This window comes from Selaginella moellendorffii, unplaced genomic scaffold (assembly GCF_000143415.4).
Source record: "Selaginella moellendorffii unplaced genomic scaffold, v1.0 SELMOscaffold_11, whole genome shotgun sequence".
Classification (NCBI taxonomy): domain Eukaryota; kingdom Viridiplantae; phylum Streptophyta; class Lycopodiopsida; order Selaginellales; family Selaginellaceae; genus Selaginella; species Selaginella moellendorffii.
Window position 1 is genome coordinate 2422411 of NW_003314272.1, and position 21801 is coordinate 2444211.

Here is a 21801-nt window from a genome sequence, read left to right on the forward strand (position 1 = left end):
GCTTTGATGTAGTTGTCCATGTGAGGCCACCAAAAGTCCCGTACAACTAGCTCATAGGTTTTCGCAATGCCGAAGTGACCAGCAGTCGGGCTATCATGGCACGCCATCAGGACCAACCTTCGAGCATCACCTTCAGGAACGTAAAGCTGCTCCCCACGGTACAATAAACCATCTAAGAACTCAAACTCGTGAAATCGCCGGCAGTCGGGAGTCACTGGGTGTCCAGCCTGAAGATGGGGGAAAATGTCGCTAGCGAGATCATCGGATTGAAGATCGTTTCTGATTGCATCCATCAAGGAGGAGTCCTGAGGGGCCAGGGAAATTGCCATAACTTGAAGCCGATCAGGACCGAGGATAACTTGATCCTATTGATCGAAGGCAGGATTACAAGGCCTGAGACTGAGATAGGAGTGCCTTGAAAGAGCATCAGAAAGGCCTTGAAACTTTCCAGGTCTGTACTTGATAACAAAGTCAAACCGACTTAGGAATTGTGCCCACCTTGCTTGATGACGGCTTAAAACTCGGGAAGTGGCAAAGTACTCGAGATTTTTGTGATCCGTCCAGACTATTGTTTGATGGCTCGCCCCCTCCAAGAAACGGCACCACTCTCCAAAGGAATCCACGATGGCAAGGAGCTCCTTGTCGTGGATTTCGTAATTGATCTCCGCAGGCTGGAATTTCAGAGAATGGAAAGCGACCGGATGAAGTTCGTGATCCGCTCCGAGTTGAGACAGCACAGCACCAATGGCAAAGTCGGAGGCATCAGCCTCGATGAAGAAAGGTTGTGAGGAATCAACATGGATCAAGATAGGAGCAGAACTGAAGGCTGCCTTGAGTGTGTCGAAGGCCTGCTGGGCAGCAGCAGACCAAGAAAAGGGAACATCCTTGCGAGTGAGATGTGTGAGAGGAAGGACAATGTCAGAGTAGTGATCAATGAATTTGCGGTAGAAGTTGGCGAAGCCAAGGAAAACCTGAACGTCCGACATTGATTGTGGAGGCTCCCATTCGAGAATAGTCTTGACTTTGGCAGGATCCATCGTGATACCCTCAGGAGTGACAATGTACCCAAGGAACTCCACAGACTACTGATCAAAGGAACATTTCTCAAGCTTCGCGTATAGGCTGTGTTCTCGCAGCTTCGCTAGCACCTTGCGTACATGTTGGTCATGCTCCTCCTGAGTTTTTGAGTAGATGAGGATGTCATCGAGGTAGACGATCACCATCTGATCAAGAAACTCCCGAAAGACGTCGTTCGCCATGTGTTGGAAAACTGTTGGAGCATTTGTCAAGCCAAATGGCATGACAGTGTACTCGAAGTGGCCATAGCGGGTTCGGAACGCAGTCTTCCATTCATCACCAGGCCGGATCCGGATCAGGTTGTATGCTCTACGGAGGTCGATCTTGGTGAAGAAGCGGGCACCGCCGAGATGTTCCAACAGGTCCGAGATCAGGGGCAGCGGATAACGGTTCCGAACAGTCACCTTGTTCAAACCTCGGTAGTCAATGACTAGCCGCAAGCTCCCATCCTTCTTCTTGACAAAGAAGACAGGCGCTCCAGCCGGGGACTGCGAATGCTGAATGTAGCCCGAGGCAAGGTTCTCATCCACGTACTCTTTGAGGGCCTTAAGCTCGGACGGGGATAACCCGTAGATAGGCCCCCACGGAGGTGACGCTCCTTCCTGTAAATCAATGGGACAATCATAAGGCTGATGAACAGGCAGTACACTAGCTTTTTTCTTGTCAAACACATCCCCAAAATCATGATACTTCTCAGGAAGACTGACAGGAAAAACATGCAAAGCAAAAAGAAAAAGAGGTTCTTCATGAAGGAGTTCTTTCATAGTGATTGTGGAGATAGGAGGAGGCGTACGACTAAATGGAATGATGAGACGAGGATACGGTCCAGTGTAAGATGGAAGAGAGGAAAAAGAAGAGGGTGAAAACTTTATAGAGTCAGGAACAGAACCCCGATTTGAGTTTGGGGAACTTTTCTTGATTCGGACTCGATGAACAGTAGGGGAAGCCGTGGGAGAGATGAGCTGTAATTCCTTCCAACAGATTTGAGGCTGATGTAGTTGGAACCAAGGAAGACCGAGCACCACAGAGGAGGACTTGCTGTTGATGATGTTGAAGGCGATATTGGTGACGGTGGACCCAATGTGTACTCGAATGGGCAACGTTTCCCTAAGTCCAGAAGATGGAGACACAAAATGCCCGCCGATGCCTTCAACCCTCAAATCCCGTATGGTAGGAGAAAGAGGAACGTGATGTCGGGCAGCAAAGTCCGTGTCCATGAAGCAGGAAGTTGCACCCGAGTCCAGTAACGCCAGAGCCTTGAGTCCTGATTGTCCGGTGAAAGAAAGGAGACATGGGACGCGGAAGTTGCGGGAATTGGTGGTAGCTTTGATGAAAGGTGGTTAGGAGCTTGATAAAGAAGAAAAGTGATTTTTATTTGGGGAGTCCAAACAGACAGCTCCTACTCTGTTTGGACAGGGTCGTTTCCCGACTGCAATAGAGGTGGACTTTGAGGCAGAGTGAACTTGAGCAGTCGAGGAGGCTTCTTGGGACATATAGCTGCTTTGTGATTAGGATCAGCACAATAGAGGCAAAGATTATGAGATATTCAACGTTGCTTCTCAGCAGGACTCAACTTCCCTCTAATGAGTCGGGGAGTACCAGAAATATCCATCGGAACCAGAACAGTAGGTTCAGGAGTATGTCCCGAAGACTCAAGCTGGGATTCCTGAGTCTGGGACGGAAAAACAGCGGCGCGGCGACTTTCCTGACGATGTTCAAAGAGACGATTGTCACATCGAACAGCTTTGTTGATGGCATCCGACAGGTCCTTGGGATCCTCCATGGTGAGCAACAAATCCTTGACACCGTTGTTGAGGCCGAAACGAAATTGGTCAATCAGGGCCTGCTCATCCCATTGAGTGTCCAAAGCAAGGAGTTGGAACTCTGCAGCATAGATCGAGGCAGGACGAGACCCCTGAGAGAGACGTCTCATCTTTGTGGTAGCAGCCCGAACCCGATCCGTCTCGCCAAAACATGCTTCGAGCTTCTCTTTGAACAATTGAAGATCCATCAGTTCTGGAACCACGACCCCTTTCATGCTCTTCTCCAAAAGAGGAGAAAACCATGACAAAGCTGCACCTTCGAGCAACGTCCCAATCGCGCCAATTTGAGACTCGGGAGTAGGGTACCGCCGATGTTGAAGTGTGAAGATCAACTCCATCTGGTTCAAGAATCCGCGAAGCTCTGAACACTTGCCTGAAAATTTCGCCGGGAAGCTCACCTTCGGTTCAGGAACTTTACTGGATCCTTGAGCCGAAAGTGAAGCAAGCTCCTGCTGCATGCGAAGAAGGGTTGCCTTCAGCTCGGTATTCTCAGACTGGATTTTTGCAAGGACTTCAGCAAAGAAATCAGGATGGCTTAGAGACTCCATTGGCAAGAAGAAAGAAAAAAGGGGGAAAAAAAGGCAAAGGTAATCAAACAATCAAAACGAGCTAAATCAAAAAACGAAAAAACAACAATCTGAATCAAACTGTCAAGACCCCTGACAAGATCAAAATTGAAAAATGCAAAAAGACAAAGAGAAAAGCTAGTGGAAACAAAGAAGAGGCCTTAGACTGGCGTTGATTCAGATTGTGGAGAAATGGAACAAGGCTAACCTATATATACTATAGGTTGATGAAGCTCCACCACTCTTGGATCGAGGACGGCCTAAATATAGCTGAGGTCGAGGAGGCGCCACATCATCATTAGGAATGTGGCTCGAGACTCAGAAATCGGGAAGTGTCTCGAGAGTCAGGAATAGGGAAGTGTCTCGAGAGTCAGGAATAGGGAAGTGTCTCGAGAGTCAGGAATGTGGTTTGCAGGTCAGGAATCCGGCGAGAGTCAAGAATGTGGCAAGAATTGGGGGATTCCTGATAGGGACAAACAAGCCATACCAATAGTGATGGATGACAAAGTTAAGAGCAAAATTCAAGTAGTACGGCAAGCCCTAAAGCAATTGGTAGTGGTTCAATTGAAGGCCACGCTTAAGGGGGATGACATCCTCAATTAGTGTTGACAATAGCTCATTAAAGATTTAGATTAAAATCTTGTATGGCACAAAGAGCTTTTTCTCATTTGAAATCAAAAAAGTGCGAAATGATCTCATGACTAGCAGAGAAGAGGTCAGTAAGAAGATCCCTAAGTTATGGAGGAAGTGGATCAAGCAAGGAGTTGAGGTGAATCAAGTGGTGGATAACACACTTGCTTTCTAAAAATTACTGGTATAAGAAAAAGTCAAGGCCATCTCTTGGTTGGTGGTAAACAACAGGTTAATAGTGGGATAATGGTTCCAAGAGGAAGCATGCCAAAGATGCAAGGAGTGTGGCAAACTAAAGACGGTGCAACATGCTTTGTAAGACTACGATGTGGTGAGAGAGTTATGGTGATAGATTCTTAAAGTGATATAAGAATTAAAAAACATTCCGAAGTTTGAAGGTAGGAGTGGGGATGTTCTCCATTGGTTTGAAGAAGCACAATGTCCAGCCACTAGTTCAGCTTAGAAATGTTTTTGGTCTCAAGGTTGATACAAATGGAGCATGCAAATCAAATGGGACATGACAAGGGCTGAAGTTGATATGTTGGTATAAGGGGTGATGGGCTATGAGTGCCAGTCTATCTAGAGACCAACAGGTGTGCAAGCACTTTGGGAGGCAAAGAATCATTGTCATTTTGATAGAAATGAGTGAGGATATTTGCAATGGTGGCATCATCTTGGAGTGGTCCATCTTCATTATGCCTAAAAGAGCTAGCAAAACAAAGTTGATTAGAGGAGTGGAGGATCAAGTCGCTCTTGTGTTTCGGCAGAGTGGTTGATGGAGAGATTTGTAGTGGTATCCCTCTAACTCTATTCTACATTCAGCTCAAGAGGGAGACTTGGACATCAATATAATCCAAAGGAGATGACCACATCCACTTCTACTCCAAGATTAGGTATAATTGAGATGCAAATATCACATAGAGTAGCTTATTGAGAGGGTGGTACACCCAATTTTTGTATTAGTCCCATTGAGATATGGGAATGTACATATATGTTTATTAAAACCAGGTATTAAATAGTTGGGACTTGAACTTAGCTTCTGTATATGCATCTATATACAACATTTATACATGTGTTATAGATCACAGTTTAAGAACTTAGTTTTTTCAAGTTTCCAAGTCTTTTCACTTGATAAGTTAGTTAATTAGCTTGTGATCATGTATAGACTCCTCTATGTTTAGCTTTATGGGCCACCCCTCTTAAAGTTAACACCTTTAATTAGGGCTTTTGTTCCTCCAACTTGCAATCCCACTTAACAAGTCACCCAATTAACATAATATGGTTCAATGCATAAGTGTGAAAGTCCTTAAATATTGACAGATAAAGCTATCTCTTTGAATATGCAGGTAATATTTCCTCAATCTTGATAGCCTCATCTCATGGCAAATTTCAAGACCACACTTCAATTACACTATTCTAATTTCATGCATTCTTATAAACCATTTGCACTCATTTTTCTATATACTAACTTACCTAGAATTGTCTTTGGAATATTAAAGGGATTTCATTAAAGCTTCTTCTTTCATAAGCTTCCTATCTACCATCTAGTCTAACATAAACAATTCCATTTTGAGACTCTTTATGACACCAGTAGTGAGACCCTTAAGTACCTACTTGATTCCCCACTCTTATCTTGCATAATTATTTTAGGTTATGTTTCTTAATTTCTATAGTTCAATTTTATCCATTTGCTACTTGTTTTTAATTTTATACATTCCCTTCATTTATTCTTCTCTATGCTAGAAGGGTAGCTTTACACTTATTACCATATTTTAACAAGTATTTTTAAGAATGAACTTACTCAATGACTTAAGGAATGGTTCCTCAATTTAAATATACTCACCTTGTAATTCCATACATCAAGATTAACATTTGCTACTCATGAGTTATTATATGCGCATTACTAATCATGGCAAAATCTTTTTTGCCCTATCCATTATAGATAGACCATCTTGTAACACACTTGAATTTAAAACTAAACTCTTTCATGACATGTTATTCAACCTTGAACTTGAATAACATCTCTTATCCATTTTCTCTAGAGATTTAGTCCCTTGAGCATTATTTAATCTCTTCATGATATCAAATAATACTTTTTTAGTGTTTTAAGGTGTTTATATATTTCAATAATGGATTTCTTAGACAATAAACATTTCTTGTTATAATACTGATTCATTATATTGCAATATAAGCACATTATCTTTTAAGAGATGTATTGACTCTATTGGTTGATTAAAAGAATCACACTATATGTTTAAACTGCCATCTGATAAGTCCAATTTACCTCTAGCAATAAATTTTCAAAGTGATGCAAGAATTAGAAAATGTTCTAGAATTTAAGTCTAGGAGTAAAGATGTTGGCTCAAAGGAGCAAAAAGTTTGGCCATTAGTCCAGCTTGAAAACATATTCAGTGTCAAGGATGATATGGATGGAGTATGTAAGTCCAATGGGATATGATAAGAGCTAAAGTCATATGTTAGTTTGAGAGGTGATGAACCATGAGTGCTAGTCTATCTCGAGAGCAACCATTTTAGGGATTTGGAAAGACACTTCAGTTTTTGCTACAAATTTAAACATCTTAAATTCAATACATTATAATCACATTTTAGATCTAATACATCTATGAGTGCCTTAATATTGCTTTCTTTTAAAAAGTCACATTATGTCTTGCATTGGCTAATGATAAAAACCCTTATATATTGAGTCTAATCCCTCAATATCATTATATGATGATAAAATATTGCTAGGCATCAATTTTGCCTAAAGGAGTTATTTAACTATACATGTATAAAAGATGAATATAATTTTTGATAGGAAAAAAATGAACTCTCAGGTTGTATAATGTAAAGTTATACATGTTATCATGTCATGGACAAATAAAATATAAGTTCTTCTCTAATTGCATAATAAGAAATTGCAACTCACTAATGCCACAAGCACACCATGATGAGGGGCTCAAGCTATGTAATTTCACTTGCTACTTCAGCCTCCCCCTCATCACATTGAGCCTTTGCCTTAACCTCCACACAAGAGGGCTCCAACTCATGCTATGGATCCTCTATCTCATATAGAATCTTGACATAGGGCCTTCTCACAAGGAGCCTCCACCTCCTCTTCCATCTCACGTGGAGGAGGAACCTTGTCTTCACACAAGGCTTCTTCATAGGAAGTCTCCAGTAAAGCCTCCACCTTCTTCAGCGAAGGCCACTTCCAGCTTTTCCTCCATTTTTATGTGGAGGAGGAACTTCTACTTCCACCTTCACCATACATGGAATTTGCACCACCTCGTTGCTTGGAATAACTACCTTGTCCACCTTAGAAGCTCCATTCACATCCTTACTTAGATGTTCCAGCTCTTCATATGATGGCTTCTCATGTAGAGCTTCATAGTCAGCCATCTCTGTGTTATGTTGTTCCTTGGATGTAGTACCAGCCCATTCTATGGGAATGTTTCTTGTGCAATACCAATTGGTGCATTCAAATGTAAAATGTTTTATTTCTATAACCATGGATATGTGCTTTTGATATGATACAGTGTTACACTCACGTGTAAAACAAAAGCTTGCTTTAATAAGGAAAGACAGTGCTAAAGCTCATGTTGTTATTATTAATGTCAAGATGGTTCTCCAAACATATCTGTTATGTTAGTAGCTCAAAAAGGAAAAATTGTGCACCTGGCAAAGCTTGTGGCCTTAGCCGTGCTTCTGTCCAAGAGAATCATTTCCAGAGGATGGTGCTCGAGTCAAGAATCTCTTCCAGCCCTGATTCAGGATGGTAGGTAACACAGGGGTTTTCGGCAAGGATTTTTAGCGGCCATTTCGTACAGCTGTGCAAGAACGCACTGGGTTGAAATATTATATCGACAGAAACAGCTGTAGAGATATTTCCACCAAGCAAAAAGCAAAAATACTTCATGTCAGCTGTGTACTGGAGGTGGAAAATTAAAATCAGCCCTCCATGGATTCGCAGCTCCCCATGGCCATCGATTTTTCGGAGCAACCATGAGAAGTCTAAGCTAGGAATCGTCTGTACGGTAAGATTGCACGGCTTTTCTACGTCTGAAGCGCCTTAAAATCCACTCGGCTCTCACCTTGAGGAACTCGGTCACACTGTAGTACCTTTTAAGCTCGTCTTGATCAACAGGAAGCATATTTGTGTGCTCCTTGTCAGTGAACTTGTACACGTCCACCGCTGCAAAGAGAAAATTGAGCCTTGGAACCGATTCAAACCACAGGAAATGGTCTAAGCAGACGGCAAAATCGTGATCCTCCACAATATCCACGTCCTGAGGCTTGCAGATAACAACAGGAACTCGAAGAGCACGGCAGACGGGGATTCGCATACTCATGACAAATTGGTATTTTCCCATCTTGACCCTGCACGAATGAATAAATGGATGGGACTCGCTATGGGCACGTATGGCATCCCGTCTTTGGCGTCGCTCAATATACGATAGAACACGCTCCTGAAAGCCAAGTGGTGACGCCTGTAGAGAAACGGCCCAAAATGAGAAAAACAAAACAAGGATTTGGTTTCAACTCACCAAAACTTGGCGTTCACTTTCAGGTTCCCTATCGGTGTTTGAACAAGCAAGATTGCAATCTGCGAAAAACCAACGTAATCGATCAGATGCAAAGACATGAGATGTGTAGGAGGCTTACACTGGACATTGCTGAAGGCGTGGTAGACAGGGAGAGTGGATTTGCAGAGCCAAAGCCTCGCGTGTGTTGCGCAGTCGAACAGTGCAAACAAGTGGGAGAGGAATGCCGACTGAGGAGGCCTTTGAGTACAGAGACTATCCAAAAGACCGGTGCCCTCCTCGTCGTGCATGGCGGAAAACAGTTTCTTGGCCTGTCCAGAGCCAAGGCCACCCCAATTCGCGACTGGCAACTGCGACCCCAGTCGAAAGTACTCGTCCCACTCTTCCTTGCTCAGACTAACAGTCTCCCTGTTGTAGCAGTCCATCACTTCGTCCGCAAGGCAGCGCAACTCACTCACGCATCCAGGCCCAGCCTCGATATGATCCCTTATACAAACCAAAGCGGTGGCACAGTTTGGACCCTGAAGGGAAAAGCGTAGTCGACGAACATCACCATCACCGTCGATTCAGTACCTCAACTCGACTTGGAAAAGAACAAAAGTAATCCGAATGGACGATTTCTGTCACTATGTCAGTGACACTCGTGAAAGTGGGCCTGAAGTTAAATTGTTGGATATGAAGAGTTGCAAGCTTAAGCTTACCCGAGTTGCATGGACTCATATGGCATCGTCCAAATCCTCTCCACAGTAGCAAACGCCGGGGAATCGTCCTCAAGGAAAGCAGATTCACCAAGAACCTGGCCGACCAGGACAAGACGATGCAGATTATCGGAGCTCGCCGTATGGAGATGGGCTAGGCAGGCTTGGAACTCTGCGTGATTGTTTGAGAGGCAGCGCGAGATGTAGAGCACCGCCAGCAGATTGAAGAGCTCTGGATCATAGGCAAACGGGAGCCAGCAGTCTGATCTCCACACAGTCATGGCCTCGTGAGCGCACTCGGCCTCGCGAAGATCCTCCTCGGCTAGGCTCACGATTTTAGACATAATCTCGTCCCCCAGGGCTGGAAAACGCAACTCCTGCTGCGCCTTTCGGAGATGGAGCAGCGCAGCCCATTCGCCAGCTGATCTCCTCCTCAGCCCCGATCTCGCATCCTTGCACTCCGCCTCTAGAAGCTTCTCCATACCTAATTTGATGTATCACTCTCGTTTTAAAGCCAATTTGAGAAAATTACTTGGTGAAAAACTTGGTGAAAGAAGGTTTAATGATTTACGATGGTAATATATTCAAATTTTATCTTATGATCATCATTACAGAATGTATTTTTTTATTCATGCAACTTTACATGCAACAAATTTTGGTGATAGCCCGTGTTATATATCTGATGAATTTAAGGAGTTTAATATAATTTTAAATTTTGAAAAGACAATGGGGCGCCAAATGCGTGTCCTAGGGTTTTGTGTGCTAGAATGAGGAGGAGGAGGAGCGGCGGAGGAGGGCATGGATGCCCTGCCCGATCACATCCTCGTCCAATGCTTGGCGTGGCTGCCGCCGCAGCACCAGGCCGCTGCGCGCCTCGTCTGCCGCCGCTTCCACGATTTGCTCCGCCACGGCCGAGCGCTGCGCTACAGCCTCTGCCGGAGCCGCTTGGAGCCATGGCTGTGCGTGCTGGGCGGCGTCCAGGTGAGGGATTTCGCGATTTCGCGATTTCTGACTAGGGCTCTCTCAATCTACAGGAGAACAAGGGGCATCTTCTAGCTGAGATGTATCATCCTCTAGAGGGCCGCTGGCGCTCGCTGCCGGCGGCACCTTCTAGCTCCTGCCACAACGTCCCTTGCGTGGCCTTCGATGGCCGGCTCTATGTCGTGGGTGGCTTCACGGGGAGACCCCAAATGGCCGTCTATGACTTTGAGCACAACGTTTGGGAGGAGGCCGCGGCTATGCTCGAGCCCAGGGAGGCCTTCGCTTGCGGTGTGATAGAGGGAAGGATTTACGTCGCTGGTGGGCTTTGCCGGCACTACTCCACGGAGAATGCCCGACTCAGGTCTGCGGAAGTCTATCACCCAGAGAAGAATTCGTGGCTAAGGCTGCCACCCATGAAAGAGAAGAGAAGCTGCTGTGCTTCGGCCGTCGCTGGTGACAAGCTCTACGTGATCGGTGGCTACAGCACTCCGTTGATCCTCACGTCCGTCGAGGTTTTCGATCCTCGCGAGGGGAGCTGGGAGACTTGCTCGGAGAGGCAGGAGCCTTGGATCATAGTTGGCTGTGCGGCGATCGGGCCTTTTATCTACGTGGTCGGTTCGAAGTTCACGGACATGGATAGGCTGGAGCTCCAAGTTTATGACACTATCCGGGGAGAATGGGAAGACAAGGGAACTATACCGGTTTCCAAGCTTCTTCATGGAGCACGATGCAGCTTGTGGGGCTCCGCGGTCGTTGCAATGGCCGGAAACTTGTACATAGCGGGAGGATCGAGCTCCTACGATGGTGGGGGACTTGATTCTGTCATCGTCTACATTCCTGCGAGGAGAGAATGGATCAGTTTGCCGCAGATGCGTAGCCGAAGGCACGCGTGCGCTGGAGCGGTGATCTATCTCTAGCAGCAGACACACAATTATGGTTCGTTTTCTTTCCTTGCTTCTGGGGTTCTATACTCACGCTACCACTACACAGGTTGGTCGAGATATCTAAAAAATTCAAACCTTTAATTATATACAACAGGCAGACACTTCTTTCATACGATCACATCTTTATCTACGAAGTGGTGGTGGTGGTGGAGTCTTTGTGTTGAGCACGGTCACGGTGTTTCGGGCTAAGATGCAGCTTGTCCATCATCTTCGCCATCAGTCCTTCCTTCTTCACGTTGTCATCCCGGGGACCTTCTTTATGAACACCGTGGGAGTCTTTATACTCACCTCCACCCTCGTTCTGGCCAGTCGGAGTGTCGTGACGAGCATTTGGTGGCGCTGGAGTGCTCGCAGCACCGGGAGTGGAGTACTGCTCCGCTCCCTTGTAGCTCTCCGGAGGATACATCTCTTCTTGGACAGCCTTCGATGGATCATGAGTTCCAGCAGCGGACTTCTGATAATTCGGATCTCCAGCACCGTACGCAGTTCCAGTTGCATGATCTCCAGCACCGTACTCAGTTCCAGTTCCAGCAGCGGACTTCTGATAATTCGGATCTCCAGCACCGTACTCAGTTCCAGTTCCAGCAGCGGACTTCTGATAATTCGGATCTCCAGCACCGTACGCAGTTCCAGTTGCATGATCTCCAGCACCATACTCAGTTCCAGTTCCAGCACCGGACTTCTGATAATTCGGATCTCCAGCACCGTACTCAGTTCCAGTTCCAGCAGCGGACTTCTGATAATTCGGATCTCCAGCACCGTACGCAGTTCCAGTTGCATGATCTCCAGCACCGTACTCAGTTCCAGTTCCAGGACCAGTCTTCTCTCCGCCATTATAAGTCGTTCCCATCAAACCTCCAGTACCAGGCTCGGCGACGTTCTGTCCACCATAGTGCTGCTGCTCTGGATTATACGTAGTACCCTCGTGACCAGGCTTGCCAACATTCTGGTATCTCGAGGCCTTCTCTTCACCATAAGGTCCAGGACCAGTAGAGTAACTCTCCGGAGTACCAGCGTCAGGACGATTAGAAGCAAAGTGGGTCTCTCCAGGTCGATCACTGGTAACAGATGCTTTGGACATACCTGGAGGAGGAACTGGTCGAGGCCACTTGGTATCATGCTCGCCTTGGAACTTCCCAGCGTAGTCCTCCTCGCCAGGAACAGCACCCCCAGTGGTGGCGTGTCCGGTAGCAGCACCGTATCCAGGCTTCTGCCCAGTCAAGGCGTCCTTCATCTTGCCGACGAATCCAGGACTCTTTGACTGCTGCTCGGGTGGAACTCCAGTCCCCTGGCCAGCAGGAACTCCATGAAGCTGATCGTGAGCTCCTCCAGGTCCCTGGCCAGCAGGAACTCCATGAACTTGATCGTGAGACGAGCTTTTCGGGCCACCACCGACGGCGCCTTTCACCGCGTCCTTCATCTTCTCGCCCATTCCGCGGTGACGCTGGTCGGCCCCGGCTGGAGCAACGTAGCCGGACTCCGTCGTGGAGGCCGAGAAGGGCTCGTGCCCGTGGCCGATGTTGGTGTCGTGCGTCGCCTCGAGGGGATGGTGGTGCTGCTGCTGCCCGGACTGGGGATTTACCGCCTCGGTGTCGCCATATCCTGCGTTCTTACCAAAGTGGACGCCGCGATCTCCAGGAGCTTGCGACGGCCTCTCCGAGCTGGGCTGCCCGAGGTGCCCAACTGCGTCCGAGTGAGCGACGTAGGGGCTGTTCTCCTGCTGATCCATGCCGGATTGATCGCGAATTTGCTGCTCGTAAGACATTGCAATTCCTTCACACGATTGGATTTGGATTTCCTCTCATTTTATACGAAGAAGTGGGACGCGTGCACTTCCATCGCTATCTTTCCAAGTGGCATTTCTCGCCAGTAATAAGACACGTGTCCAGGGCTAGACACGTCAAGGGGTATCGTGGCACCGACACATTCGTAAGCGATAAGCACGGGTTTTGTTTAGCGCTAATCAACCAACAGGGGTGCTTAGGGTTTATCAGCATGCAGCAGGCGCTACTGCTCCTCCCCCACGCCCGGCTCGTCGCCGCCGCGCCGCTGCGCGCGCGATCCCAGCTCCAGCACCGGCCCCGAGGTAATCTCTTGAATCTTCTCCAGGCGCATTCTTCTTCTCCGAGGCAATTCACCACTTCTTCGATCCAATTCAAGAATTCCAATGTGTCGTCAATCAAGGCGCAGGCTCAGTATGGAACAAGAGAAGCGTCAGGGTTTGGATCGAGCTACACGACTACTGTGGATGCAGCGGAGATCAACATGCGAAACCTGGTCAGTAAAAATGCCGAATTTTAGTTCTTTCTTTTCTCTAGAAATCGTTTTTCTTGAAGAAGCTTTTCGGAAGTTCTTGTGAAGTTCTGACTCTCCCCTTTTTCTTTCTCTTTCGCAGGTCGCAAAGCGTCTCGAAGAGACTGCTCGCCATTTCAAGACGATGGGATCGCTCGGATTTTGGAGCCAGTTCCTGTGCACTCTAGTCTCCGCGGCAATTCTCGCATTCTCGATCTTTGTTAGCGGGACTGCCACAGCGACTGTGACCAAGTATCTCACGGCAGCGGGGATTGCCGTGGGATTTATCTCGGTGTTCCGCTCCTTTGGATACATGCGATTGTCTGGAAGGCTAGAAAGCGCTATGAGCGATCCCTCAAAGGTAAAAACTTAGTTTCTTTTCTTTTCTTTGTTCGTTTTCTCGTTTAGTTTTTTTCCATTCTTTGTTGGTTTTCTTGTTTAGTTTGTTCTTTCCTTTGTTGGTTTTTCGTAAGCTAGCTTTTAACTTCCTGTTTTCGTACAGGCTCCTCCCAGAACGGAGGTCATTGACAAGCTCAAAACCGGGATCATAGTCAACGTTCTCGGCCTAGCGTCAACGGTGGTCGGCTTGCAGGCAACGGTGGGGCTGCTCGTTGCAAAGGCGTTGAACTCCCCGGCAACGCCGTTCTTGCAAGGCCCCTACGCGGGCCAGAGCCCAGTGCTAGCTCTCGACGTCTTCCTCGTCCAGGTATCGTCCTCGCCCATCCGCCTTGAATTCGTCTAGATTTCCGAGCGACAGAAGAGAGCATTAACTCTCCCGTCTTCACTCTCTCGCGCTTGCATTGCATTACGTCCATTCCATCCATGCTGTAACTTGTCGAGTCCTCTGCCCACTTCTCAGGGAAAACAGCGAAGAAGGAAGCTGTGCTAATGCTCCGTGCTCTTCTCTCTCTGCTTTGTTTACAGGCCTGTGCCAACGCGCTCCTCTCTCACTTTCTGGGCCTCGTTTTCAACTTGGAGCTGCTGAGATCGGTGTCGGACAAGCCGCCACCTCCGCAAAAGGTGACGGTCCAGGCCGCGGCTTGAGCAGAAAAAAAAAAAAGGACGAGAAAAAAGGAACGAGAAAGAAAAAACGAGAAGAGAAGAGCTGTACATTTTACACTGAGAAAGCGTACGTACGGACGTGTCCCGATCTGGCGGCTGCGGTGGTCCTTGCGACGGGCGCCGTCGGATGCGTACGGTGCGTTTGATTGGCCCATGTGGGGGCATGTGCTACTGGCTGGATTGAAATCCCGTGATGCGGCATTTGCGCTTCTTACACACTTGTGCGTGTGTTTGTCTTTTGTTGGATTTTTCTATAGTTTTTTATAAATCTTATAATTCTTGCTCATAAAATTGCTTTCTGTGAAAAAGAATAAAAATTGCCAGAAATTTCAGTAGCTCTGCTGGCTGGGAATCAAAATGCTTATAACGTTTATGTCTGGAAGTTGGAGATCTTCCTGCGGATCTCGCTTGGTGAATTTACTCCCACGCACTTAACAGAGAAAGCAAAAACAAAAGAAAAAAAATTGCAATTACTCCCACGCATTTAACGGAGAAAGCAAGAAAACAAAAGAAAAAAATCGCAAGAAAAAAAAAAAACCGAAGAAATAGATAAATAAAAATTTTAAAAAAACTTGCTGCCACAATCCACATGCACCCCCCTGCTGTGAGGCTTGGCCCGTTATCGTTTTCGCGTTTGGTTGGAGGATGGGATGGAAAACCTTTGCTCTTGCTGTTGTTAACTTTGATTGCTCGCTCCTGTCCAATTGATTGATTGATTGATTGAGCTTGGGGCTCGATCGCCCTGGTGGTTCCAGCCTGGGAAATGGAATGCTCTCCTCCACACACATGATCCAGAGAGAGAGCGAGTGAATTTAAGCCCATAGCCAGGGAAGCGGTACTCTTTTGGCTTTGCTTTCCCATTGATTAAGCCGCGTCGCGGTCGTTGCCTTTGCGATGCTCTCAATCCACTCCAGCGAGAGAGGAAGTGTGAGATTGAAGGAGGAAAACTCCTCTCTTAATGGACGGGTGTATAAAAAGCCACTCGCGCTTCACTGTTCACGACCGCGAGCCTCGCAAAGATCTTTTATTTTTGTGCGTGTGCTGAATCTTCCCCCCTCCAAGGTTCTCTCGTGTCACTCTAGAATATAGCAAGATCTTTGTTGTTTAATCGGTGGATGTAACTTATATATCGATCGATCAAGGTGAGAGGAATGGAGGAGTACTATGGAAGGAAGTATGCCGGCTATCTCCTCCCTTCCCTGGCCACGGTGATGAGGAGCTCGTCGAGCTTGAGCGTGGACGAGAGAGATCAGGTGATAAGATTGGTCGCGGATGGATCGCTGGCGGCCACTGCTCGAGGAACTAGCTGCTGCTGGAGTGGAGCTCTGGCTCGCCAGGTTCTTGGAGGAGATCGTCGCCGAGTCCATCGAGCTCGCAGAGCTTCCGGATCATCTAGAGTGTGGAGCTGTGTGTCCAAGAGGAGGAGCCGGGTATGCCTGAGGCGGAGCTTGCGAAAGTCTCGGCGGCGGCAATCATGCGAGATCACGGACGGTCGCATTGAAGTGCTCAAGGATTTGATTCCCGGAGGCCGGCTCGTGAAGAGCTCGGCGGTGTTGCTCCAGGAGGCGGTGGATTACATGATGTTCTTGGAGGTCCAGGTGGGAGTTTTGAGCTCCTTGGCCGCGGGAGTGATCGATCTATAAGTTGGATTCGTGATTTCTTTTTGGCTCTCTTCGCAAGGAAGAGGAAAGTTGTTCCACTGTTCTTGGGAAGCAAGTTGGTTCTTCTTTGAATCAAAAGAAAAAAAAAAAGAAAACTCACCTTTTGTAACTTGTTAAAAGTCAAAAGGGTGAAAAGGCCGGCGCCCAAAACTTTTTTTTAGGGCTCCTCGTTCCAAGCGATGGCGGCGACGGCAATGGCCACGCTAGCGGCGGCGGCGGGGGCATCGCCCCAGCTGCGCTTCATGAGCGCCGCGCAGCTACTGGCGCTGCGCGGATCGCCGGAAGTAGCGATCATCGATGTCCGGTAAGAAGGAAATGCGTAGCGAATTTTCACGCATTGCCGAGCCCTTGAGAGATCTCTCCTTCCTTTCCCAGGGACGAGGATGAGCGAGCCTACGATGGCCACATAGCTGGCTCCCTCCACTGCGAGAGTCACAGTTTCCAAGACGATATGCCGCGACTGCTGCAAGATTTGAGCCGCCACAAGACGGTCGTTTTCCACTGCGCATTGAGCCAGGTATAATTCACATCTCTTTCCACGGAAGATCTAGCAGCAAGAACTACTTTCTAGCTCAACTATTCTCATCTACTGCTACTAGACTAGATATTCTTCCTTCTAAAGTTCTTTTTCTTTTCTCTTCGGGATTGGTGATTCTCATGTTTGGATTGGATAATCAGGTTCGCGGACCAAAGTGTGCCAAGGCTTTCCTCCACTCGATTTCCAGCAGTGGTGGCGGTCCCGAAGTTTTCGTGCTGGAGAGAGGATTCAATGGCTGGGCTCAATACGGCCACCCGCAGTGCTCCTGCAAGGAGTTGAAGAGATGCATCGCTTTGCTCGAGTGACAAAAACAAATCTAGGCCACCACCAACTTAAAAAACACTCACAGGTGACTTTGAAACTTTACTTCCTCGGGACTATTACTCTTTCGTAGATGATCTTCGATCGGATCGAGAAGCCAAAAAAGCAAAACAGGATGGAGGCCAAGGGGGAGGGATCGCTCGATTGAATCTATGGCTCGTCAAATCAGCAAAACCTGTAATCATGTGGAGCAAAAGTTTAGTTTTGGCAATGCTATGATGCAAATCCTTTGGCACGCCTTGTTTGTGTGAGTGCTGGCTTAACTTTTATAAAGCTCGCTCGCTCGCTTTCTCTTTCTTTGTGTAATTTTCCCTTTTTTTTCGCTCTTTGTTTCTTTCCGTGTACGGTGGATCACCTGAAATCATGAGAAGAACTACAAGTCAAGTTTACGAAGAACAAGAAGCGCGACTTCGCAGTTTTAGCAAGAAAAACGCAATCACTCACCTCTTGCGCTTGTTTTTTAGAGACGTGGACGAGGATGGATTGCTGTGCCAGTTTCGCTTCCTCTGGTTTATAAACCAATTGTTGATCTGCTTGAGCTCCAATCCGGTCTCCTGGACAAGACGTGCCTTGTCATCTTCCTGGAAGAACGCGTAGAAATTAGAAGGCGAAGAAAAAATAAGCATAAACGATTCCATGCTTCTTCTTTCTTTCGGTTGTGGATCCAACATCTATCAATCTTGTCAATAGAGGCTCGCTTGTAGAAGCAAGCGTATGGGCGTAGAAAAGAAGAACTTACGGATGGATACGGCCATTTGGAGTGTGCATGCCACCACGTCTTGAGCACGGACGTTGTATCGCCTGGAAGCTTTCCGGCCCTGCGCTTTCGAAGAATCTCCTCGCGTACGTCGTTGATCTTAGCCTTGTATCCCTGCGTGGTCATCAAAATTCGATTTTGTCACTCCAGAAAACCAAGGGAGCTTGTGTCGCTTTACCTGTTTTAACTCGATCTTGAGCTCGTGTCTGACGCGCTCCATGAGAGTCCGCTCTGTCTCGGTGGGGATGAGGGGCCCAAAGCCTGTGAAATCGTGGCCGTCCATCCCCGCGTCGTAGTAGCCGGAATCACTGTCGGCTTGCTGATCGTCCTCGTCCTCGGACATTGTCGCGCCAGTTCCCTCGCCGGGAGAAACGCCTGCAAGTTTTTTAGGATAAAAATTAGATTTTTCCTGATTTTTCCCGCAAGAATCCACTCGACCAAACCAGGAACACTGGAGAAAGCAGTAGAAAAAGCTGGCACTCGTCTAGAATTCTCTCGCTTGGAGGAGAAAGGAGGAGCTTTTAAGTCATGACTTTGAGTTATGGACGCTTCTTCTTCTTCTTCTTCTTCTTCTTCTTCTTCTTCTTCTCTTTGCCTTGAAGAAAAAGGAGGGAAGGATTGTCCTGACTGACTTACTTTTTGACAAACGATCATAAGAAAATTGGAAAAGGAGGAAAAAAAAAAAAAAACCTCTCTTTTGGAGCGGCTTGTAAAGTTATGCTTGCCTGTTAGCGTGAACAAGGACTGTTCTAGCTCCCAGCATGCCACGACGGCTTCCATGGCGTGCACACGGACGTGTTGTTGGAGCTGATCCTTGAACGAGCGTAGCAAAGTCACATAGTGTGCCTGATCAGACAAGAAAAAAAAGTAAAGGAAAAAGAGAAAAAAAAAACACGCAAAAGTGTCGGTCAATGTAAAGTTGCAGGAAACAAAAAGAAAAAAAAAAAACGAAAAACACACTAAAACGACAAGAAAACCAAGAGAAAGAACAAGAACAAGAGCACGAGTCTAGCAGCAAATTCCTGGCCTTCGAATGGATTTGTAGGAGAAGAAGAATGCAGTCATGGAAAATAGCTATGCCAGTGTTTCTCTCTCTCTCTCTCTCACTCTCTCTCAAGTTCACGATCTATCTAGAACTTCTTCTAGAGGGGGCGATCGACAGAGAACTTACCATGAATTCGTTCACTTCGTCCTTGTCTTTGCTGAGGCCTTGCTCGTTGGTCGCGAGGATGGAATACTTTGCAGCAACCTGGCTGGAATGCGCGAGCTGCGCGTCGATCTTGGGCAGCTGATCCACCGGCGTGGCGGTGCGCAGGCACGAGATGTGTGCCGACAGCAGCTGCTCGTAGAGCGGATGCGTGACCAAGTCCGCCTTGAGCCGCGCGCTCTGCCAGAGCTTGGAATCCATCCCCCCGCCGCCGCCACCTTGCTCCTCCGCCACCATGTCGCCGCCAACCCCGCCGCCACTGTTAGCGGTGTCCCCATGCAAATGCTCCAGAAACCCCTTGGCAGCGGCCGCGGCGGCCGCGGCGGCGTCGTGCGATTGCTCTCCAAGGTCCGTGGAAGTCACTTGCGGCTGAGGCATTGCCAGCCACTGACTGTAATTCGGAGCTCCCGCGGCCGCTACTGGCGATGGCGATGGCTGCCGGGGCATCACTGCGTTGCTCAGCCATGTCGGGCCACTGGGAGCTAGTCCACCTCCACCTCCAGCCTTGTGATTCTTACCGCGCAGCAGTAGCAGCGAGGGATTCCTGCTATCCCCGCCTTGATCATCCTGATCTCCTCCTTCGTCTAGAGCTTGTTCCCGTTGATCCCGGCCGCCTCCATCTTCTTCTCTCCTCCTCCCACCGCCGGCCTCCACAGCTTGCTCCTCCTCGTCGTCCTCGTCCTCCACCCCGCCATCGCCATCGTCGTCTTGCTGGCGAGATCGAGCCCGCGAGGCTGTGGCATCGGTGGCGGCTTGATCTTTGGTGCTCCCGGCAGTGGCTATAGTGATCGCGGTGGAGGAGGTGGTGGTACCAGCATGCCTGGTGTCGCTCGCAGCGGCGGTGGAAGCATTAAATCTGGAAGTGGTGGCGCTGGTGGTGGTGGCGGCGGTGGACGCGACCACTGCCTCCTGGAGCTCTGTCAATTGCTGCAGTGACATATTATGGGGCAAGTTGAAAGCCATAGCCTCGGGAACTCTACTTTAAAGGAGAGCTACGCGCACGATTTCCCCGCTACTGACCGCTCTCCTTGAATTTCTCCCTGTCCTGGCCTTGTGTTCTTCCACACACCTGGGCTCCAAAGAACTACACTTAACGACCCTGTAAGTCTGCCACTGCCATATCCTCTCTCCTTCTTTTCTTCCTTCCTTTTTCTCGTTTTAGCTTTCTGGCCAGAGGCAAGATGGAAGATTGAAAGCCGAGCAGCAGCGTCCAGCAAGAATAAATCGCCGAAAAAATGGAGAAGAAAAGAAGAAAATGAGCTAAAGTTCAACTTGAGCTTGGATTTGAGAGAGTGAAGAGAAACCGTCAAATTGCCTGGAGAGATAAGTGGGGATTGATCCTAAAAGGCCGACTGTGCAAGATCTCGCGAGAGAGAAAGCGAGAGAGAGAGAGAGAGAGAGAGAGCGAGAGAGAGAGGTGGAGCTCGGGCTTTGGTCCTCTAGTTATTTGATCTCACCCTCTCCTCCTCCATATTTCTTTGGTGTGTAGTACGAGCTCTAGGTAGTTACTGGAGCCAGCAGCGTATGCCTGTACAAGACATTGGGTCAGACGGCATAGTGTGTGAAGTGACGACTTCTCTCTCCTCCTTATTTGAAAGCTTCCTAGCTATGGCGCTACGATAGAAAAAGGATAAACAAGAGAGAAGGGAGGAAAGCCAGCAAATTTTTATATGTTTTTGCGGATGGAGGATTTGGACAGGGATGAGATGCGCTCACTCACCTAACCATGGCTGCAAAATCGGAATTTTATTGTGGAGAGTGTTTGTGTTTTCTATCTGTAGAGATATACGAGGGAATTCGCTCGCGCGCGTGGCCAGTGTAGTGCGTGTGAACTTGATACCGCGATTAGCGATCGAGCGAGCGAGCAAGCCTGGGGACTGCAGAGAGAATCGGTGAAAACTTTCAAGGCTGCTAGATTGTGATGACGAAGAACATATACACGATCTTCTCTCGACACTGTCGTTGATTCCACGCGAGAGCCGGTGAGTGAGTGAGCTCTACCGACGCCAGCAATCTAGACACTAAAACCCACACCGCTGGCGAGTGGAGGGGAGGGGGAATTGCGCAATCACGACTCACGAGCTGGAATTAGCGACGCGATCGAGAGAGAAAGGGAGGGAGGGAGAGCGGAGAGAATTTGCGCAGATCCCTTCGCGGTGGTGAGATTTGATTGCCCTAAAGGCCGAGGGAGGAGGAAGAAGAAAATGTCTGGCACAGCATTCGAGAGATTATAGCTCCCCCAAGTGAGTGTGTGCAAAACAAAACAATCCCTCCGTTCGGACCACTTCCGTCCACGTAACAGAGCGAGACTGACGCGAGCTTTGACTTTTCGGCAGAAAACCCTAACGAACCGACGTGGCGAAACCCCTACCGTCCAGGGCCGGGAATCAACGGACGGACGCACATTTGGCGTACGGAGGCTCTTAAACGCCGGATGTGACGGGCGACGGCGGGGCGCCGTCCGACGTGGCGGCCGGTATCTGCCACCTGTCAGTCTGCCCGCGCGTGCCGGCCGGCGGGCTGTCGGTCCGAATCCCCGTCGGAAACCGGGCCGGCAGGTTCCTGCGGCGCAGCCGTACGCCGTGCGCCGTCCGTACTGGTAATGGCTGACCCTTCCATCTTTTTTTTTTTGCTGCTTTTTCTTCAAGGAATGAGAGGAGGATTTGTTTTAGGCCGGATAGAAGATTGATTGACCGATTGGAG

General features: G+C 48.3%; 6 protein-coding genes across 11 annotated transcripts; 4 read left to right on the top strand and 2 right to left on the bottom strand.

Annotated features, from left to right (window-relative positions):
- Positions 1–10071: 10071 nt before the first annotated feature.
- On the top strand, positions 10072–11370 carry LOC9658912 (kelch-like protein 17). Its single transcript, XM_002968809.2, has 3 exons — positions 10072–10316; positions 10370–11252; positions 11307–11370. The coding sequence occupies exons 1-2, from the start codon at positions 10134–10136 to the stop codon at positions 11231–11233; spliced, it is 1047 nt and encodes a 348-aa protein (XP_002968855.2). The 5' UTR covers positions 10072–10133; the 3' UTR covers positions 11234–11252; positions 11307–11370.
- Positions 11250–14900, top strand: LOC9658913. Its single transcript, XM_002968810.2, has 7 exons — positions 11250–11306; positions 11570–12174; positions 12329–12458; positions 12545–13537; positions 13656–13913; positions 14055–14258; positions 14477–14900. The coding sequence occupies exons 1-7, from the start codon at positions 11250–11252 to the stop codon at positions 14594–14596; spliced, it is 2367 nt and encodes a 788-aa protein (XP_002968856.2). The 3' UTR covers positions 14597–14900.
- On the bottom strand, positions 11320–13037 carry LOC9651277 (filaggrin-2). Of its 5 annotated transcripts, none has more exons than XM_024674079.1 (2): positions 12044–13037; positions 11320–11761 (listed from the first exon to the last, which is right to left on the bottom strand). In XM_024674079.1, the coding sequence occupies exons 1-2, from the start codon at positions 13023–13025 to the stop codon at positions 11388–11390; spliced, it is 1356 nt and encodes a 451-aa protein (XP_024529847.1). In that variant the 5' UTR covers positions 13026–13037; the 3' UTR covers positions 11320–11387. The 5 variants fall into 5 exon arrangements, with proteins under 5 accessions (XP_024529847.1, XP_024529845.1, XP_024529846.1 ...); XM_024674077.1 differs by having other exon boundaries at positions 11320–11956; positions 12011–13037; XM_024674078.1 differs by having other exon boundaries at positions 11320–11728; positions 11816–13037.
- Positions 14901–15257: 357 nt separating the features above from the next.
- On the top strand, positions 15258–16353 carry LOC112346055 (transcription factor IBH1-like 1). The gene has a single exon (XM_024674081.1). It carries the CDS (start codon positions 15766–15768, stop codon positions 16255–16257), a length of 492 nt encoding a protein of 163 aa, XP_024529849.1. The 5' UTR covers positions 15258–15765; the 3' UTR covers positions 16258–16353.
- Positions 16354–16375: 22 nt separating this feature from the next.
- Positions 16376–17369, top strand: LOC9651278 (arsenate reductase 2.2). Of its 2 annotated transcripts, XM_024674083.1 has the most exons (4): positions 16376–16579; positions 16651–16792; positions 16954–17162; positions 17208–17369. In XM_024674083.1, the coding sequence occupies exons 1-3, from the start codon at positions 16455–16457 to the stop codon at positions 17116–17118; spliced, it is 432 nt and encodes a 143-aa protein (XP_024529851.1). In that variant the 5' UTR covers positions 16376–16454; the 3' UTR covers positions 17119–17162; positions 17208–17369. The 2 variants fall into 2 exon arrangements, with proteins under 2 accessions (XP_024529851.1, XP_002968857.2); XM_002968811.2 differs by having other exon boundaries at positions 16954–17369.
- On the bottom strand, positions 17253–21330 carry LOC9651434 (homeobox protein HD1). Its single transcript, XM_024674080.1, has 7 exons — positions 20819–21330; positions 19063–20626; positions 18617–18737; positions 18070–18266; positions 17874–18005; positions 17579–17715; positions 17253–17489 (listed from the first exon to the last, which is right to left on the bottom strand). The coding sequence occupies exons 2-7, from the start codon at positions 20059–20061 to the stop codon at positions 17486–17488; spliced, it is 1590 nt and encodes a 529-aa protein (XP_024529848.1). The 5' UTR covers positions 20062–20626; positions 20819–21330; the 3' UTR covers positions 17253–17485.
- Positions 21331–21801: the final 471 nt, after the last annotated feature.

Excerpts from the sequence above, each read along its gene's own strand:
- LOC9658912 (XM_002968809.2), top strand. The coding sequence starts at position 10,134 with ATGGATGCCCTGCCCGATCACATCCTCGTCCAATGCTTGGCGTGGCTG. Across the intron at positions 10,317-10,369 it reads GCGTGCTGGGCGGCGTCCAG|GAGAACAAGGGGCATCTTCT; the intron begins GTGAGGGATTTC and ends CTCAATCTACAG.
- LOC9658913 (XM_002968810.2), top strand. The coding sequence starts at position 11,250 with ATGGTTCGTTTTCTTTCCTTGCTTCTGGGGTTCTATACTCACGCTACC. Across the intron at positions 12,459-12,544 it reads GCGTGTCCGGTAGCAGCACC|TCCCCTGGCCAGCAGGAACT; the intron begins GTATCCAGGCTT and ends GTGGAACTCCAG. Across the intron at positions 14,259-14,476 it reads TCGACGTCTTCCTCGTCCAG|GCCTGTGCCAACGCGCTCCT; the intron begins GTATCGTCCTCG and ends CTTTGTTTACAG.
- LOC9651277 (XM_024674076.1), bottom strand. The coding sequence starts at position 13,025 with ATGTCTTACGAGCAGCAAATTCGCGATCAATCCGGCATGGATCAGCAG. Across the intron at positions 11,729-11,761 it reads AACTGAGTACGGTGCTGGAG|ATCCGAATTATCAGAAGTCC; the intron begins ATCATGCAACTG and ends ACGGTGCTGGAG.
- LOC112346055 (XM_024674081.1), top strand. The coding sequence starts at position 15,766 with ATGGAGGAGTACTATGGAAGGAAGTATGCCGGCTATCTCCTCCCTTCC.
- LOC9651278 (XM_002968811.2), top strand. The coding sequence starts at position 16,455 with ATGGCGGCGACGGCAATGGCCACGCTAGCGGCGGCGGCGGGGGCATCG. Across the intron at positions 16,580-16,650 it reads GTAGCGATCATCGATGTCCG|GGACGAGGATGAGCGAGCCT; the intron begins GTAAGAAGGAAA and ends TTCCTTTCCCAG. Across the intron at positions 16,793-16,953 it reads TCCACTGCGCATTGAGCCAG|GTTCGCGGACCAAAGTGTGC; the intron begins GTATAATTCACA and ends TTGGATAATCAG.
- LOC9651434 (XM_024674080.1), bottom strand. The coding sequence starts at position 20,061 with ATGGCTTTCAACTTGCCCCATAATATGTCACTGCAGCAATTGACAGAG. Across the intron at positions 18,738-19,062 it reads ACGAAGTGAACGAATTCATG|GCACACTATGTGACTTTGCT; the intron begins GTAAGTTCTCTG and ends TTGTCTGATCAG. Across the intron at positions 17,716-17,873 it reads CCAAATGGCCGTATCCATCC|GAAGATGACAAGGCACGTCT; the intron begins GTAAGTTCTTCT and ends GCGTTCTTCCAG.